The sequence below is a fragment of the Lissotriton vulgaris genome, unplaced genomic scaffold (genome assembly GCF_964263255.1).
Source record: "Lissotriton vulgaris unplaced genomic scaffold, aLisVul1.2 SCAFFOLD_1590, whole genome shotgun sequence".
NCBI classification, from domain to species: Eukaryota; Metazoa; Chordata; class Amphibia; order Caudata; family Salamandridae; genus Lissotriton; species Lissotriton vulgaris.
This window is the reverse complement of record NW_028248079.1, coordinates 149577-165645: the sequence shown is the minus strand read 5'-3', so window position 1 is coordinate 165645 and position 16069 is coordinate 149577. Positions and strand designations below refer to the sequence as shown.

The 16069-nt window shown below is 48.1% G+C and overlaps 1 protein-coding gene across 1 annotated transcript in view; it reads left to right on the top strand.

Moving 5' to 3' along the window:
* The window catches only part of LOC147664936 (F-box only protein 10-like), a 255189-nt gene extending 239853 nt beyond the window's left edge, over window positions 1-15336 (top strand). The window contains exon 8 of the mRNA XM_086949877.1: window positions 14344-15336. Coding sequence (XP_086806003.1) covers window positions 14344-14521 — 178 coding nt within the window. The 3' untranslated portion in view covers window positions 14522-15336. The remainder of the gene's footprint in view (window positions 1-14343) is intronic.
* Window positions 15337-16069: the final 733 nt, after the last annotated feature.

Here is a 16069-nt window from a genome sequence, read left to right as displayed (position 1 = left end):
TGCATGCCGGGTGCAGCGCTACCTGGTGGTATGCTGAGGACAAGTCCACTGTGGAGAACCATTTTATGTCCTTGGTTTTCGTGAGCATCTCATTTATGCGTGGCAAAGGGAACTGGTCAACCAGTATGTTCTTGTTGAGTTCTCTGAGGTCTACACATAGCCTCACCTTACCGTTGGGCTTTTGAGCAACCACCAATGACGATAGCCATTCAGCACTTTCTATTGCCTTGATTACTCCCGCTTTCTCCAATCTTTCCAGTTCTTCTTGTACCGCCTCTCTGCTTCTGAACGGTATGTTTCGGGCCTTGTGGCTTACCGGTTTTGCTCCTTCTTTCACTTTTATCATGTGAGTGAATTTTGTCAATCTCCCTATTTCTCCGTTGAACACTTCAGGGAATTCTTTCTTCCATGCTTCTCCTTCGTTTATTTGCTCAGTATCCATAAGCAACACTTTCTCTATTCCTCCTGGATTGAGTTGTATGCCCAGTGCTCCTTGGTCTTTCCATCCCAGCACTGAGGGGCCCTTCTCCGACACATACAACTTGCAGTAGGCTTGTCTACCTCTGAATTCAAACATCAGGGGACGATACCCCTGCATCGGTATTCTTTGCCCTGTGCATGTAACCGGTCTCAAATCCATGGGGTGCAGTTCCTTTCTTATCGTCACCAGGAATTCCTCTTCCCATATCTTCCTTTGCACAATCGTGATGGGTGATCCCGAGTCCGCCACTATGTCGATTACCACCACTCCTGTGTTCATTTTCTTTTTTTTTATTTCTTTTTTTTAATAAAAACTTTATTGTGCAAAAACAGAGCTTTACAGATATGCGCCTACAACCACAGGGGCCGGCCGCTAGTATTTGTAGATTATGTACGTAGCGCAAAAGGCAGCGGCTGACCCCAATAGGTCTAGCAGAGGTGCAGGATACACTTTCGGCAACACAGGAGGTATGCAGGATACAAAATATTTTTACATTTTACAGAGGAACAAAGAAAGAACAAAAGACCCAAAAACTCAAGGCTAGAAACATTGTGGAAGATGTCGAGCTCGGATAGGGGAGTCCTACCATAGCGGGTAGGGAGTCAGGAGGACAATAGAAATAACTAGTGGGGGGAGGCAGTGGGGAAATCAGGACAATCGAACAAAAATACGGTAATCAAGGAACCTCAGAGGTCAGGGGGACAGAGAAGTATCAGGGGTGTCTTCGAAGGGGGGTGTACAGATGTTCCCTCGGTACGCGTTCCACTGACCCCAAATTTTACTCCACGACCTAGGCTTGCCCCTAGCCAAATATACTGTCTTCTCCCCGAACATGCACCAATCCATGTTCTCCTTCCATACCGACACGGTGGGAGGCCGCTGGGAACCCCAAAGCTGTGCAATGTCTCTTTTGGCAATCATGTTCCCAAGTGCTGCCCACTGGGTCTGGGCAACGTTGTAGTCATTCGGCTCCCACACATTCAACAAGCATCTTCGAGCCTCAGGCAACAAAGCGACCCCAGTGACACACTCCATCACAGCATGCACGCGGTGCCAATACGCAGCAACATCACGGCACTCCCAAAGGATGTGGAGGAAAGTGGCACTCATTCCACAACCGCGCCTACACAGCCCATCCAACGAAAAACCCATGGCAACCAAACGAGGACCCGTCACGTACACGCAGTGAAGGATTTTGAGCTGGACAAGGCGGAGACGGGCCGGAATGGCAACCTCTTTTGGGGAGGATAGTGCAGACTGCCAGTCCCCGTCGTCCAATTCCAACCCGTCTCCAGTCCAGGCCTCCCTGAGACGCACGAGGAGATCTGCCCAATTGTTGATCAACTTTTTATAGATCAAGGAAATAGTACTATCGGGCAGATGACCATCGAGTATTCGGTCTTCAAGTGGGGAAGATTCAGGGACCACGGCACCGGCCGTGAAGACCGACAATAAAGCATGACGCACCTGTGCATACCTTAAGAACTCACGCTCACTCAACTCATACTCACTCTGAAGCTCCGCAAACGATTTAACCGAACCTTTCACCCAAAGATCACCAACTCTACTAATTCCAATCGTGTCCCAGTTCTCAAAACCTTTTGTCGTCCAGAGGCATCCCAGTCGTTCCGAAGCAAACAAAGGGGTCGCTTGCGTCAGCCGATCATTCCATCCCGTAGCCACATTAGCATCCTTCCATACACGCACTGCAATTTTGGTAGGTCCCGTGAGATTCCTCCCCGCCGTCCGAGAGTAGAGCGCTCTGTTGAAGTCACCACCAGGCAACAGGTATTTATCCATCGCAAACGCTGGATTCGGACCGGGTGCATATGTAGAATGGTTAATGGCAGACAACTGGGAGGCCCAATAATACCTCCTGATGTCCGCCGGGAGTGCGATGCCCCCGTCATACCAGGGGAGGGTGAGTTTTGAGAGAGCGATGCGTGCTCGACCGCCCCAAACGAGTCTCCTCTGTAAACCCTCCACCTTCCGAAAGTAGCTTGCCGGAATAATATCAAAGGAGTTCTGAAGTGCGTAGAGAAATCGGGGTAGGGACATCATTTTAAACAGCGCCGCTCGGCCGATTGGGGCATCGGCAGTCTACGCCAACGGGCCACGTCAAGCATCAGGTGTCGGAGAGGAGGTAGGAGATTATGTTCGTAGCGGGCAGCCGAGTCCAACGATATGTAAACCCCCAAGTACTTGAAGCCAGAGCGAGAAATTTGAATAGGAAACCTAGTCGGCAAGGGAGGAAGACCACAGAGATGACATAAACACACGATTTAGACCAATTAATAATCAAACCGGAGTTTTTGCCAAAAGAAGTTAGGACGTCAAAGAGGACGTTGAGAGACTTGCGAGGGGAAGTGAGATACAGAAGAATGTCGTCGGCATACAACGAAACCCGGTCTTCAAAGTCAGGGGTCCACTGAATGCCCTTTATCGAGGGTTCCCATCGGAGCCAGGCCGCGAGCGGTTCCAGGGCAAGAGCATAGAGCAGGGGGGACAGTGGACACCCCTGTCTAGTACCTCTCCCAAGAGCGAAGGACTGGGAGACCCTACCATTGACAACCACCTGAGCCAGCGGATCCGCATATAAAAGCCTCACCCAACTGATGAATCCCGCACCGAAGCCAAACTTTTCAAGAGTGGCCCAAAGGTACGGCCACTCTATTGTGTCGAAAGCCATTGTGGCATCCAAGGAAGCCAAGATGGCCGGTTCAGACAGAAGCTCCGTCCTAGCGAGAACGCCATGAAGGCGACGCAAGTTCAGAGCAGTGTTCCGGTGCGGGATAAAACCGGATTGATCCGGATGGATCAGGTCACAAATAACAGTGAGGAGACAGTTAGAAAGAACCTTGGCGAGAATCTTAGGCTCAGCATTCAGTAAGGAGATAGGCCTGTATGAAGCACAGCGTTCACGAAGTTTACCCTCCTTAGGAATTACCACAATAGTGGCCAGGCGCTGGTCAATAGGGAGGGAGCCAAGATCACACCACTCCATAACATATCACGAAGATATGGTGCGACCATGACCGGGCGTAGCTTGTATAATTCAATGGGTAGGCCATTTGGCCCCATGGCTTTGCCGGAACAGAGGGAACGGATGGCGGTCTCAATCTCGTCGACCGACAATGATGCCTCCATACTCTCCCGATCCTCTGCAGAGAGGCAGGGCAGCGTGATGTCTCAACAAAAAGAGAGAGTCATCCTCGTCTCGGTCGGACACCGGGGAGTAGACCACACGGAAATAATCAGCAAAACATTCCACAATCTCACCAGGGTCAGTCACTTCCACACCATCAGGAGTCTGAATCACAGGGACAACACAATTCGCTCTCTCCTTCTTATCGAGCCAGGCAATCAGCTTACCCCCCTTATCACCAACATCATACAATCTACCTTGCTGTTCTCTGTACATCGTTTTAGCAGCCTCTGTCACAAGGGATTTATAATCAAACTGTTTCAAGCTAAGGGCGTGGAGCTTGTCCCGGGTGACACCCATGTCCAGGTCATCTTCTAAATCCAACATTTCAGCCTCAAGTCTCTCGACCTCCCCATTCCTAGCTTTCTTAGTCTCCGCTATTAAAGATAAGGCGTGTCCGCAAATACCAGCCTTAAAGGCTTCCCACAGGGACACCGAAGACGAGACTGACCCCTCATTCTCCAGGAAGTAGTGGTCAAGAGACTTCATGAGGCTGGCGCGGGTCTTAGGGTTATGCAAGTGCCAGGGATTGAGAGGGGCGATCCGTCCCGCGGCGTGCAGACCCATATCAAAAAGAAGCAGCAAAGGGGAGTGATCTGAAATACCCCGGGCCAAGTGGCTAACTTCCCCAATGTAGGAGGACTGGACAGCGGGCATAAGGAAGTAATCTAGCCGGGAGAGACTCCCATGAGCACCAGAGTGAAAGGTGTAGTGATGTAGCGTCGGGTGCATTAACCTCCAGCAATCCACCAGACCAAAGGTGTCTAGGAACCCACCGAGCCATGATTGAGACGCGGGAAGGTCCCTGGGGGGTGACGATCCAAATCGCCGGAAATTACCGAATTGAAGTCCCCGCCCATAAGGAGAAGACCATCAGGGAACCCCAACATCATCCGACCAACATCTGAGAAAGTAGAGGTCTGGAGGCCTGGGGGTACATAAACAGTAACCAAGGAGAGAGTCTTGCCCTCCCACCTACCAGTGAGGGCAGCGTAGCGCCCTCTATCATCAAGAGTAACCTTATCAATATCAAGAGTGAGGGAAGACCGGACCAGAATACCAACCCCTCTAGAACCATGGTGAACCCGGAATGTAAAACCAAACGGTAGCCCCATCTATTCGTGGCATGACACACATTGCCAACTAGGTGCGTCTCCTGCAGGAGCACCACATCAGGGGACAAACGTCGTAAATATTGCAATACAACACCCCGCTTCATACGATCACCCAAACCATTGACGTTCCAGGATATGAGTTTCAACCCACTACCCCCCATTCCCAGACATGTTGCATGGGGTTCCCCACAAAGAGAAGGACATCAGAAGCAAAGAAAGAACCAATACGCCGCCTTGAAAAAGAAAAACACAAACCCCCCTCAGCCCCCCCCCAACTAGAACCCGTTACAACTCCCCCCTCCCTGCACCCCTGCAGAAGACTAAAAAGCCACCCCAAAATGCAGTGTGCCTGTCGCCCTAACAACCCCATTCTACAAAAAGACCCCGGAGGAGGAAAGAGACCCGTTCCCACCTGCCACCCAAATGTGGACTACTACAGAGCAACATACACAGCAGAGATAGCACCAGGCTGAGCAAAGTCCAATGTTCAGAAATCAGAGACCGAAAAGTCACTTATGTGTAGGCTCATCACCCTCGGCACCGCCAGGGTGCTCCGTCCGGTCGCCTCGGCCCGGCAGGGAATCCAACCAGTCACTCACACTGTCCGGTCGATCGAAAAAGAAGGTTCGTCCCTCATATTCCACTCGAAGCCTGGTAGGGAAAAGCATGGCGTACTTAAGGCCCAGGTCCCGGAGACGTCGCTTAACCCCAAGAAATCCCATCCTTTGTCTCTGCACAAGTTGAGTGAAGTCCGGGAAAAAATGAATCGAGGAGTTTTCAAATTTCACCGGGCCATGTACTCTCGATGCCTGCAAAATCGCATCACGGTCCCTAAAATGGAAAAGTCTCGCAATGATAGATCTCGGAGGGGCGCCCGGCTTGGGCGGACCGCCCGGGACGCAATGTGCACGCTCGACCGCGAAGAATTTACTCAGGCCCGAAGGGGCAAGATGGATGAGGATCAAATCTTCGACCAGGAGGTCCACCGAGTGCGTCTCGGGGTTTTCTGGGACACCTATGACGCGGATGTTATTGCGTCTTACCCTATTTTCATATTCCTTCAGCCGATGGGACATTTGATCATTCACCGATTTCAGATTTCCAAGTTCAGTTTGGAGTTCCACCACATCGGCCGTGAAGCTGGAGGTCTTCAGATCCAGTGACTTGACTTTTTCATTTGTTTTAGACATGTCGGCCCTAATCAGGGTGACATCCACAGCAACCGTGTCGATTTTGTTAGCCAGGGCCTCGTATTGCTGGCCGATGGTTTCCCTCATGCCGGTGATGGCGCCCATAATGTCCTGCAGGGACAACTCAGCAGGAACAGAAGGGTCGTCTCGGACGTCCTCCGGGGTACGACTGGAGAGCCCAGGGGAGCCTTTGGCTTGAGTATACCGATCCATAACGTTTTTCTGGACCGGTCCACCACAAAGAGACGTTTTGGTCTTCCGCTTCTCGGCCTCACCCCTGCCCGACATACTGGAGACTGCTCCCCGGAGGGGCCCGCGCGACCTGGTGAAAATGGCCGCCGGCAGGGCGGGTGCCAACAAAACCACAGGAGCTGGCTCGTATGGCCAAAAAGAAGTCACAGTGTGGTTCAAAAGAAATGAGATGAGGAGGCAAGTCAGACACTAAGTGGGGGCTGGGTTGGTCCCCAGCCGGGCGAAACGGTCTCTCAATCAGACCATGCGGGGATCCGGGAACGAAACCGAAAGTAGAGATGCGACCTCCAGGGAGGTCCCACAGCCGTTGTTGTTCAACTCCGTCCCGGATCCGCAAGTAGCCAAGTCCCCGGCACAGCCTCCAGGTGGGCCTCAAAAGTTCAAAATGCCATAATTTTGGTTACCCAAGTCCGATTTCAATTCTGAGAAGAGCTATGGACTCAGTCGAGGTTCATTTTCGAAGTACCGTCCTAGAAATCAGGATGTCCTCAGGATAAAGTGCGAGGAGTGGCGAGGGTCCGGGGAGCTCTGTGCTCACGCGACCATCTTGGATGCTCGCTAAACTCCTCCCCCCATGTTCATTTTCAGCACCGGTTTGTTGGACCCTTTGCACTCCACATCCAGCACTTGGTCCGCTATGTAGAGGACTTCCTCCAGGTCCTCTTCGCCTCCTTGCCCTTCTTCTTCGTCGGCACTGATCTGATCGACATACCTGACTGCAGCACCTCTGGGCTTCCTCCTGCAGACTTTCTCGTAGTGGCCAAATATGCCGCAGTACGAGCATTTCGCCCTGAATGCTGGGCACACTTTGTCATTGCCCACATGTGAGGTACTGCCGCACCTGTAGCAACTCATTCTCTTCTCTCCACCCGCTTTCTGTTGCGCACCTGCGTTCGGTTGGTTCCTTTTCCAGTATTGGTTTCTGGGTGGACCACCTTGTTTCGGTCTGTCTCCTTTACTGTTCACCATCACTCTGCAACAGTTTGTTTGCTCCCTTGTTCCTTCCTTGCTGCTTCCGCACATCGCTTGGACAATTCTGCCTTCTTCACCAAGGCCCACACTTCTTTGAGGGGTGCGTCCCCATTCACCCATAATTTCTCTTGCACCGCTGTGTTCGATGTGTGCATAATGATTTGGTCTCTCACCAGTTCGTCATGTAGGTCTCCGAACTTGCATGTCAGTGCCAGTTTTTGTAGTGCTGCAACATATTCATCAATCGTCTCGCCCGTCTCCTGCTTCCTCTGGAAGAAATTGCATCTGTCTATGGCCACACATACGACCGGTCTGTAGTGCGCATCTATATCTTCTATTGCGTGCTGGAAGACATCTGTGGCCGTGGCCGGCCTAGTGACCTTGACTATGTTATCGTACACTCTTAGCCCTTCCAGTCCTAAATTATGCAGGAGAATCTTCCTCCTCCTTGGACTGGAGAATTCCGCATCTCCTTCCTCCTCTAATGCCGATAAGTAGTTGAGAAAGTACCTCTTCCAATCTTCCCATGGCATCGTGGGGTCTCCCCTCTTGGGCAGGAAAGGCACCATGCTGGTGAGTGAATTGGAGGGAGTAGCCATCCTGAAGTTGCCCCTTGGTGGAGCTAGGGCTTGCCCGTTGTTACTGGGTGGGCTACCTGGTGCTTGCCCTTCCTCTCTCTCACCCTCCTGGGTATGGCTGCTGTAATCGCTATCTGCCTCTTCTCGGGTGTCCGGTTTGCTTTCCTCCTGACTCCTCAGGTAGAGGGCAGGCTCTTCTTCGCGTAGGCCGCGCTCGCGGCTCGTGTCACTGCTGTTTGACTCCGTTCCCGCCTTGTGCGGCCGCCCTCGCTTACTCTCGTGACTTTGAGAGTGGGCGTAGCCTGGCCTTGTTTGCCTCTTCTCCTCCACAGCCTTAGACTTCTCACCTTTGGGCTCGGGTATTTGGGGCGCTCCGCGGCCTCTCGTCGCCCTTGGTGCCCCCGCAGCTCCGTTTGTGCCACAGGTGTGTGTAGGGTGCGTTCTGTCCTTGTTCTTCCTTTGCCCGATGGCCCTGCTCTCAGCGTTTCCTCTGCCGCGCTCCGAGATATGGTTGTACACATGGGTTGGCTTTGGTTTCTACAGCTCCTTCGTTTTCGCTTTCGTATGACGTGTGCTTTACCATGTGGGTCTTCACGCTTTTTGTGCATCCTGCCGACTACGCCATTGTGAAAGCTATGCTTTTACCTATAATAGATTATGCTGGAGCCAAAGTATTTAAAGATAACTACTTTTAATCTCGGAGCGCCGTGAAAATGCACTGTACACATCGGGCTCGGCCGCTATCTAAAGTGGGATAGGTCCGTGTACTGGCGGTGAGGGCTAGACCTTCTTCTAAATCGCAAAAACACACAGTGCCCGCACCACAATTACTTAGTCAGTGCTTTGATAGGGAAAGAAACCAATTTATTGTGACTTCCCTAAGACAATATTTACTTTGTGTCCATTATTTTATACTTTTTATCTTTTTCGAGAACTTATAACAGAAAGATGGACAATACATGCACGATATTTACAAGACTAAATGCACTTTGTACAAACTTCAAACAAAAACATTATGTACAGTTTAAAACATTTTTGCATCAAACATTTATACACAAACAACAAAATATATTACATTCAAACCATGAGGAAAACAAATTTTGAGGGGGAATATGAAACGACTAAATGACTTGAAAGCGTTTGAGTACTGGATCAGCCGGTCCTAGTATGTTACATATGACAATTTATTCCGCCCAAACAAAACTGCAGACGCGTTTCTAGACCAGGCGTGGCATCACTGGTCTTTCATCAGGGCTGTGGATTCTGAATTTCAAGTTTTCGTTAGAGGAAAATCGAGGATATGACTCTTCGAATGGTCCAGTTCACTATTTGTAGTGGCCCAAGTGGATGTCTTGGTATTGTTGGAGTGCCGAAGCACAGCGGATTCGCTCGTACAACGTAACCATCAAGTTTGTTTCCTCTTGATGAGAGAAAACAGATCCCATTAACGGCGTGCGGTGGCAAGGAAGTTGGACAGAGACTTTTGGCCCCCGGCTCCCCAGGTTTAACACTACGAGATCCGATAAGAAAACGAACTTGATGGTTACGTTGTACGAGCGCATCCGCCATGCTTCATCCGTTGAACAAAACAATCTAACGAGACACAAACATTCTCAAACCAATATCCAAGCCTGAATCTTTCTAGTGAAAACTGAAACCTCTTCTGATGAACCACAAAACAAATATCAAATGATGAATTGTTGGATAGAATAGCTGGTAATATTTAAGGACACTCCAGCCAACAATGCACTTGGCATCAGGGGTGTAATCCAGGCCCCTGCAGCACCTGTGGCGCAGAGGGGCCCAACCCTTCAGTGGCACCCATCAGTCTAAGGGCTACGAATATCTGTCAGACATGCAAGTCTAATGGGCCCCTTATCACCTTCTGCAGGGGAGTCCCACCATTTTACATTATGCCACGCCACTGCTTGGCATTGTACATTAGAAGTGTGTTACGCAAGAGAATCATTGTTTTTTTTCAAAAGCATTTGTCAGTTAAAGTTTACTTTTAAATATTTTAAAAGGACTTTGTTAGAAATATGTCAAAAATGTGTGGATGTAGTTGAGCTGATAAACACATAAAACGTTAGCCATTTTAGGAGCAACGATTAAAAGCTTGATGGTTATCTAAAGAGTGCTTCTTGTTTGTACTTTTGATGGCCCATCTCCCTGCTCCCGTTCCCGGCAAAGGTCATCGAGAAAATCGTAAACATGCAGACAACAACATCTTGGACCCGTCCCAGTCCGGATTCAGACGAAACCACAGCACCGAGACAGCCCTTATCGCCTCTGCAGACGACATCAGGCGCCAACAAGACAACTGAGAAACATCAGCCCTCATCCTCTTGAATATGTCAGCCGCCTTCGACACGGTCTGCCATCGCACTCTAAAGACACGCCTCCTAGAAGCCGGAATCCAAGAGAAGGCCCTTGACTGGACCACGTCCTTCCTCTCCGGCAGAACCCGGAGCGTCCCACCCTTCCGATCCAAAGACACCGACATCATCTGCGGCGTCCCCCAGGGCCCATCCCTAAGCCCGACGTTGTTCAACGTCTACATGGCCCCCCTCGCACAAGTGGCCCGCAATCACAACCTCAACATCATCTCCTACGCTGACGACACCCAGCTCATCCTCTCCCTCACCAAGGACCCACACACCACCAAAACCAACCTCCACGAGGGAATGAATGCAGTCCCCGACTGGATGAGGAGCAGCCGTCTGAAGTGGAACTCGGACAAGACGGAGGTCCTCATCCTCGGACCCACCCCCTCAGCCTGGGACGACTCCTGGTTGCCAACCACACTGGGAACAGCACCAACACCCACCGACCATGCACACAACCTAGGATTCATCCTCGACTCCTCCCTCTCCATGTCTAAGCAGGTCAACGCTGTCTCCTCCTCCTGCTACAACACCCTCTGCATGCTCCGCAGGATCTACAAGTGGATCCTGACCGAAAAAAGAAGAACGATGACACAGGCCCTTGTCAGTACAAGACTGGACTACAGCAACGCACTCTAAACAGGAATCCCAGCCAAACACCTACGACTACAACGCATCCAAAACGCCTCCGCCCGACTGATCGTCAACGTCCCCCGCCTCAGCCACATCACCCCCCACCTGAGAGACCTACACTGGCTCCCCGTCGACAAGAGGATCACCTTCAAGCTCCTCACCCACGCACACAAAGCCCTCCACAACGCCGGAACAGCAAAATCAGCTTCAACACCCCCACCCGCCAGCTCCGCTTCGCCAGCCTCGCCGCTGTCCCCCCGCATCCAACGAACGTCTCCGGCAGCAGATCCTTCTCCTACCTCGCCGCCAAGACCTGGAACACCCTCCCTACCCTCATACGGCAGACCCAAGACCTACTCGCCTTCAGAAGACTCCTCAAGACCTGGCTCTTCGAGCAGTAGCAGCCCCCCCCCCCCCTCCCATTAGCGCCTTGAGACCCTCACGGGTAAGTAGCGCGCTTTACAAGTACTCTGGTTGATTAATTGATAGATGGCTTGTGTATTGACAGGTTGGCAATAGTGACTTTAAATCGGCGAGGGAATCGGGCCGGACGTCGATGCTCAGTCACAATTTTATAGTCTACAGGATGGATGCGTTCCATAGGACACTTTGAACTGGATTGTATCCAACGAGATGAAGATTAGCTAGATAAACAAATCAAATGTTCTCTCTAGATTCATAAGTTCTTTTCTAGGAGGAAACTGACCGCATATTTCCTTGGTGCAATGTAAACTTTTGCTTAAAAGAAACTACCTTACCTCCATTCATTGTCTGCTTCGTAGGAGGGTTTGAGTAGGTTTATTATTCGTTTTATTATCACGCTTTTCTTTGTTCCTTCATTAAAACAACTGTTTGGGTTCTGATATTCACTTCCATGGCATCTTTCTGCAGCCTCCAAAGCTCACATCAAACAAAATTCCCATGAACGTCTGTGACACAAACATATTCTATTGACCGCTGTCAGTGGGTTAAATAACTTCTTAATGGCAGTTTTCTGATTGCTAGTGCTTTCAGAAACACATTATCATTAATTCAGCAGGTTCATAGTCTCTTAGGACACACACAGCATAATACACACCTACTCATTCATAGACTTCTTACTTCGCTACATCCAGGCGATTGGTTTTCTCGCTCCTCCTTAAAGTTGTATGTGATGTTCAGATAATAAAGATGTAGATAAGAGAGGAGCACTCAGGGTGTAATCAGTAGAGTTCCTATAAACTAATGCTAATCCAAGGGTGCAGCACTACTAAAATGTGTTGGCTGGCACAAGAAATTAAGAGAACAACTAAGTAGGGGAAACCTACTTGTAGTGCGCACTGTTCCTATTGGAAAACGCCTTTTTCCAACAATATGAGAAACAGTGTTCAAATTATTTGATACTCAATAGACAGTGACTAGTTTCTCGTTCTATTATTTAATTTGTATTCATAGAACTTTTGTGCAACATGTATACATTAATACATTATACTCATGTATGTTGATGTATGTCTGTTCATTCTGTAGAACAATAAACCTATGTTACATGAAAATAAAACTTTGTATACAGAATACATTTTCTTTACATATTTCTAGGCATTTCAAAAACATTGATTATGGGTGATACACAGAAAGGTGTAGGTTGATTATCTTGAAAATCGAAGCCCGATGCATTTCGGGACCCGGAGGTACCCTTCCTCAGGGGCGAAATCCTGTAGCATACAAAATGCTTAATGACGAAAATCTCGGAACCCAGAGAAACCTGCAATGTGCAGCTGTGTACATAAAGAGATACTACTAATGGGATAATATCCCGAGAATATCAAGAGCAGTGACTACGGGTGTGTTGACAACAGAATACGTTGAAAGAAGCTTTTCAGCGATGGTTACCTGGGAGGAAGGTTGTAAATATGGAAACACTCCGTAAGCGTAGCTAATGGGGTAGATACAGCTTCAGATAGTGGCGGAAACGGGAACCGCTTGGCTTCTCGACAGTGCTCTTGTTCGATTTCCTAGACTCCGACTGGAACGTTCGGGTTCCGAGATTTTCGTCATTAAGCATTTTGTATGCTACAGGATTTCGCCCCTGAGGAAGGGTACCTCCGGGTCCCGAAATGCATCGGGCTTCGATTTTCAACACCCTCCCGCTTTGCAGCTTAAACCCCCCACCTCCCTAATGACCCTTCCCAGCTTTACTCATCACTTAAAGCACTGCTCTCGCATTCTAGGATCCCTTCTATTCTTCTCCCTCGCTTGCTCTTCATCACAGTGTCTCCATAGCCAAGCAACAGAACATGGCATGCAAATAAAAAACAAAAGTGAAAAAAACACTGACAATTTCAACTCCAAGATCTCTAACTTTGACAAATGCGAGACCTTTTTCGTTGCAAATGCTTGTCTCCTCTGGGTTCTGAGTGACTTCTTAGAGCTCATTTTTTCTATTCAGTGTTACTCAGAATATCTTGGGGGAAAAATATCCCTGTCGTTCACTGCTACCCATCTATTTTTCTATATATGAGAAGGAGTGGGATCTTCTTGGTAAGCAACCCAAATAGAACATATTTTTGTGGATGATATTCTTTCCATTGTATACATTTTCATGACGCAATCTTGCATGAAAGTTCTCAAATTAGTTTTGGCTCTGGTTCATAAGGATTGTACAATTAACTAACATCTTTAGAGCAACAATATTTTTACAGTAAGTGCGAGACTGTTTCTCATGACTTACTTGCATACGGAATTACCTAGCTTCTATTGCCATCACCTGCAGCAAACACCCTAAAGAACATGGCATAGTGTAGCCAACACTGCTGTGGAATGTGTCATTAATTGCGATTACTTTTGTTCAATGTCCACCGCAAAGTGTGGAGTGGTCTCAATTATCTTATCATCGTGAAAAGAAAAATACTGTATAGGAGGATAGGCCATTGAAATGACGAGAACTCTATACAGCTTATTTAGAGGGACACACGCCAACAACGTGAAGATTCTTTTTTAAATGCGGTATCTTTGTTGCCCAGTTGTTGGTGTTGTAAAGAATGGGAATATAGTTCCATTGTGTCAATTTGGCCAGCTCTAGAACTGGTTTTTCAGGTGAGTTTGGACGAGCACTTATGGTCCAAAATAAATATGTCTTGTTCCTACATTTGGAGATGGATTGGTTACTTTAAAACCTGAATTTTCCATTAGTCTTTTTCGCATGAAAATGTATTTTTGGTTGTTATGGTTGTATCCAAAGAGGCAATCCCAATAACTAAACATGAAATTAAATTTTCACCTCATGGCAGAATTGCAGCACAGCTTTTGATGGCAAGTATGAGCTTCCTGTTTAAACAATTCACTGATCTCTTTCACATCTCTCCGCAAAGTTGACAAGTTGACACTATTCCGTTTCTTGGTCAACAGTACCTGTTGTCAAATATTGCTGCCCCAACATTTGCACCTAGGACACCCATTTTTCTTGAACTTTACCTTTTATCTCCCAGGGTTACTACCCAAGGAAATTGAGTTTATATGTTCCTGATAACTAACTGAGTTGTGTTTAATGCTTTCAGATCTGATGCAACGTGGAAACTCGAGAATCCTCCAGCGAGGCCCCACATTGAAGGATCAAGTAGGGTTGTCTCTGCCACACAAAACAGTCAACGGGTTACAACGATGACAACAAGGATAGCTGCGCGCGTTGAGGGGGGATGCCACAACAATGGGAGTATCTTCTGCACTATTCTTTGATTTGGGCACCAGTCCTTAACTCGTGCCAATGTTCCTCACAAAACTGGACAAATGCGACCTTACCTTCGCTGTAGGGCTGAGTGGCTATTGTGAGTCAGAAGAAGAGAGCATGTCATATGCTTGCAGTATACAGTGAACACAGTAAACAGATGATGGTACACTACAATAATCATGGACGCTTCGGAGGCACAAGTGATAGGACTGACAAAGGAATTGAGAACATTCTGCAAATTGTTCACCTGTTGAACAGAATACTAGTTAACTTCGCTTAACAGTCAGCAGGGTGTTTCGCAGCTAGTCATTCATCACAGCACAACCGGTTTTCTTGATCACTAACCAAATGCCACTGCCTGCTACTAAAACCTCGGAGTACGTAACCGATATCAAACTGTGCACTTTTGTTGAGAAATCCCAGGGAATCTGGGGGGCATTCTTGATTGGTGCTGCTTCTCGCCTCCAGGAAAGGTCCACTGCCAAAGACGAACTATGTACCCGTTGCTCTTTTTGGGCCATTGTTGCACAAGTCGAGGCACTTTCTTTTAGGACTATTACTTTTGTTGTACCAATGACTTCCTTTGGCCACATAGTTGAAACACGAACAAACTATGTAAAGTTCTTTCCAATCCATGATTTACCAATGTTTTGGGTGCGTTATTGGGGAGCTCCCTTTTTCTCGCTGCAAAGAAATACTTTGATCAATCCCAAACAGTTGGAACTCGTTCCGAATGTCAACCCTGCTTGGCAGTGAAGACTGAAGGAAAAGGTCCTAAATCTAAGTGGTGGGCTGAGATTTTGAATTCACTGTCATGCACCCACTCTATGACCAGACTCACCTCAATCAGCCAACCAGTGACCTTTGAATTCCAATTTGACTGTTCAAGACTGTTAGTGTCAGCCATGTTAAATTGGTATACGGCCATTTCAGTACTCCATTTTGTGGTATTTCAATACCAGCTTGAAAAGGCAGAACTCAACGTTGCAGCTAATTGGCAGCATGTTTGAAGGGAACCATTATTCAAGCAGTGTAGCATTACGGTAATTAGGTTTTTTACGATTTTAAGGACACATTTGTTGTCTTGAGGGTAAGAAGGACAACTATGACTTGCGTTAGAATTACAGTTTTGGATCCATTTCCAAGATGCATTTATTATCTTTCCAAATATACATGAACAAAATGTGCTGACTATTTTTAAGAGTAAATAATGGAGCGAGTGAAGGTGGCAAAAAGTGTTAACACCATATACATTTACGTGCGCCCTTTACATGTACAATCAGTGGCTAGTGTACTGTCCTATTTACAATGTTTTTAACACAATATCCTCCAATATAGCAATGTATAGAAGTACTGAATGGATTACTATAGCACTACTGCTCTCTGTCAAGAGTTATACCATTTGTTAAAGTTCTAGCCACAAGTTATAGGCTCGGGCGACAGGTGATGGCTCATAACCGGGGAGGCAAGTACAGCTCAAGGCAGAAGGTATGTTATGCTTTAGAATAATTCGATCCACTGAGAGTTGAATGTTTGTCATTAAACAGAATTGAACA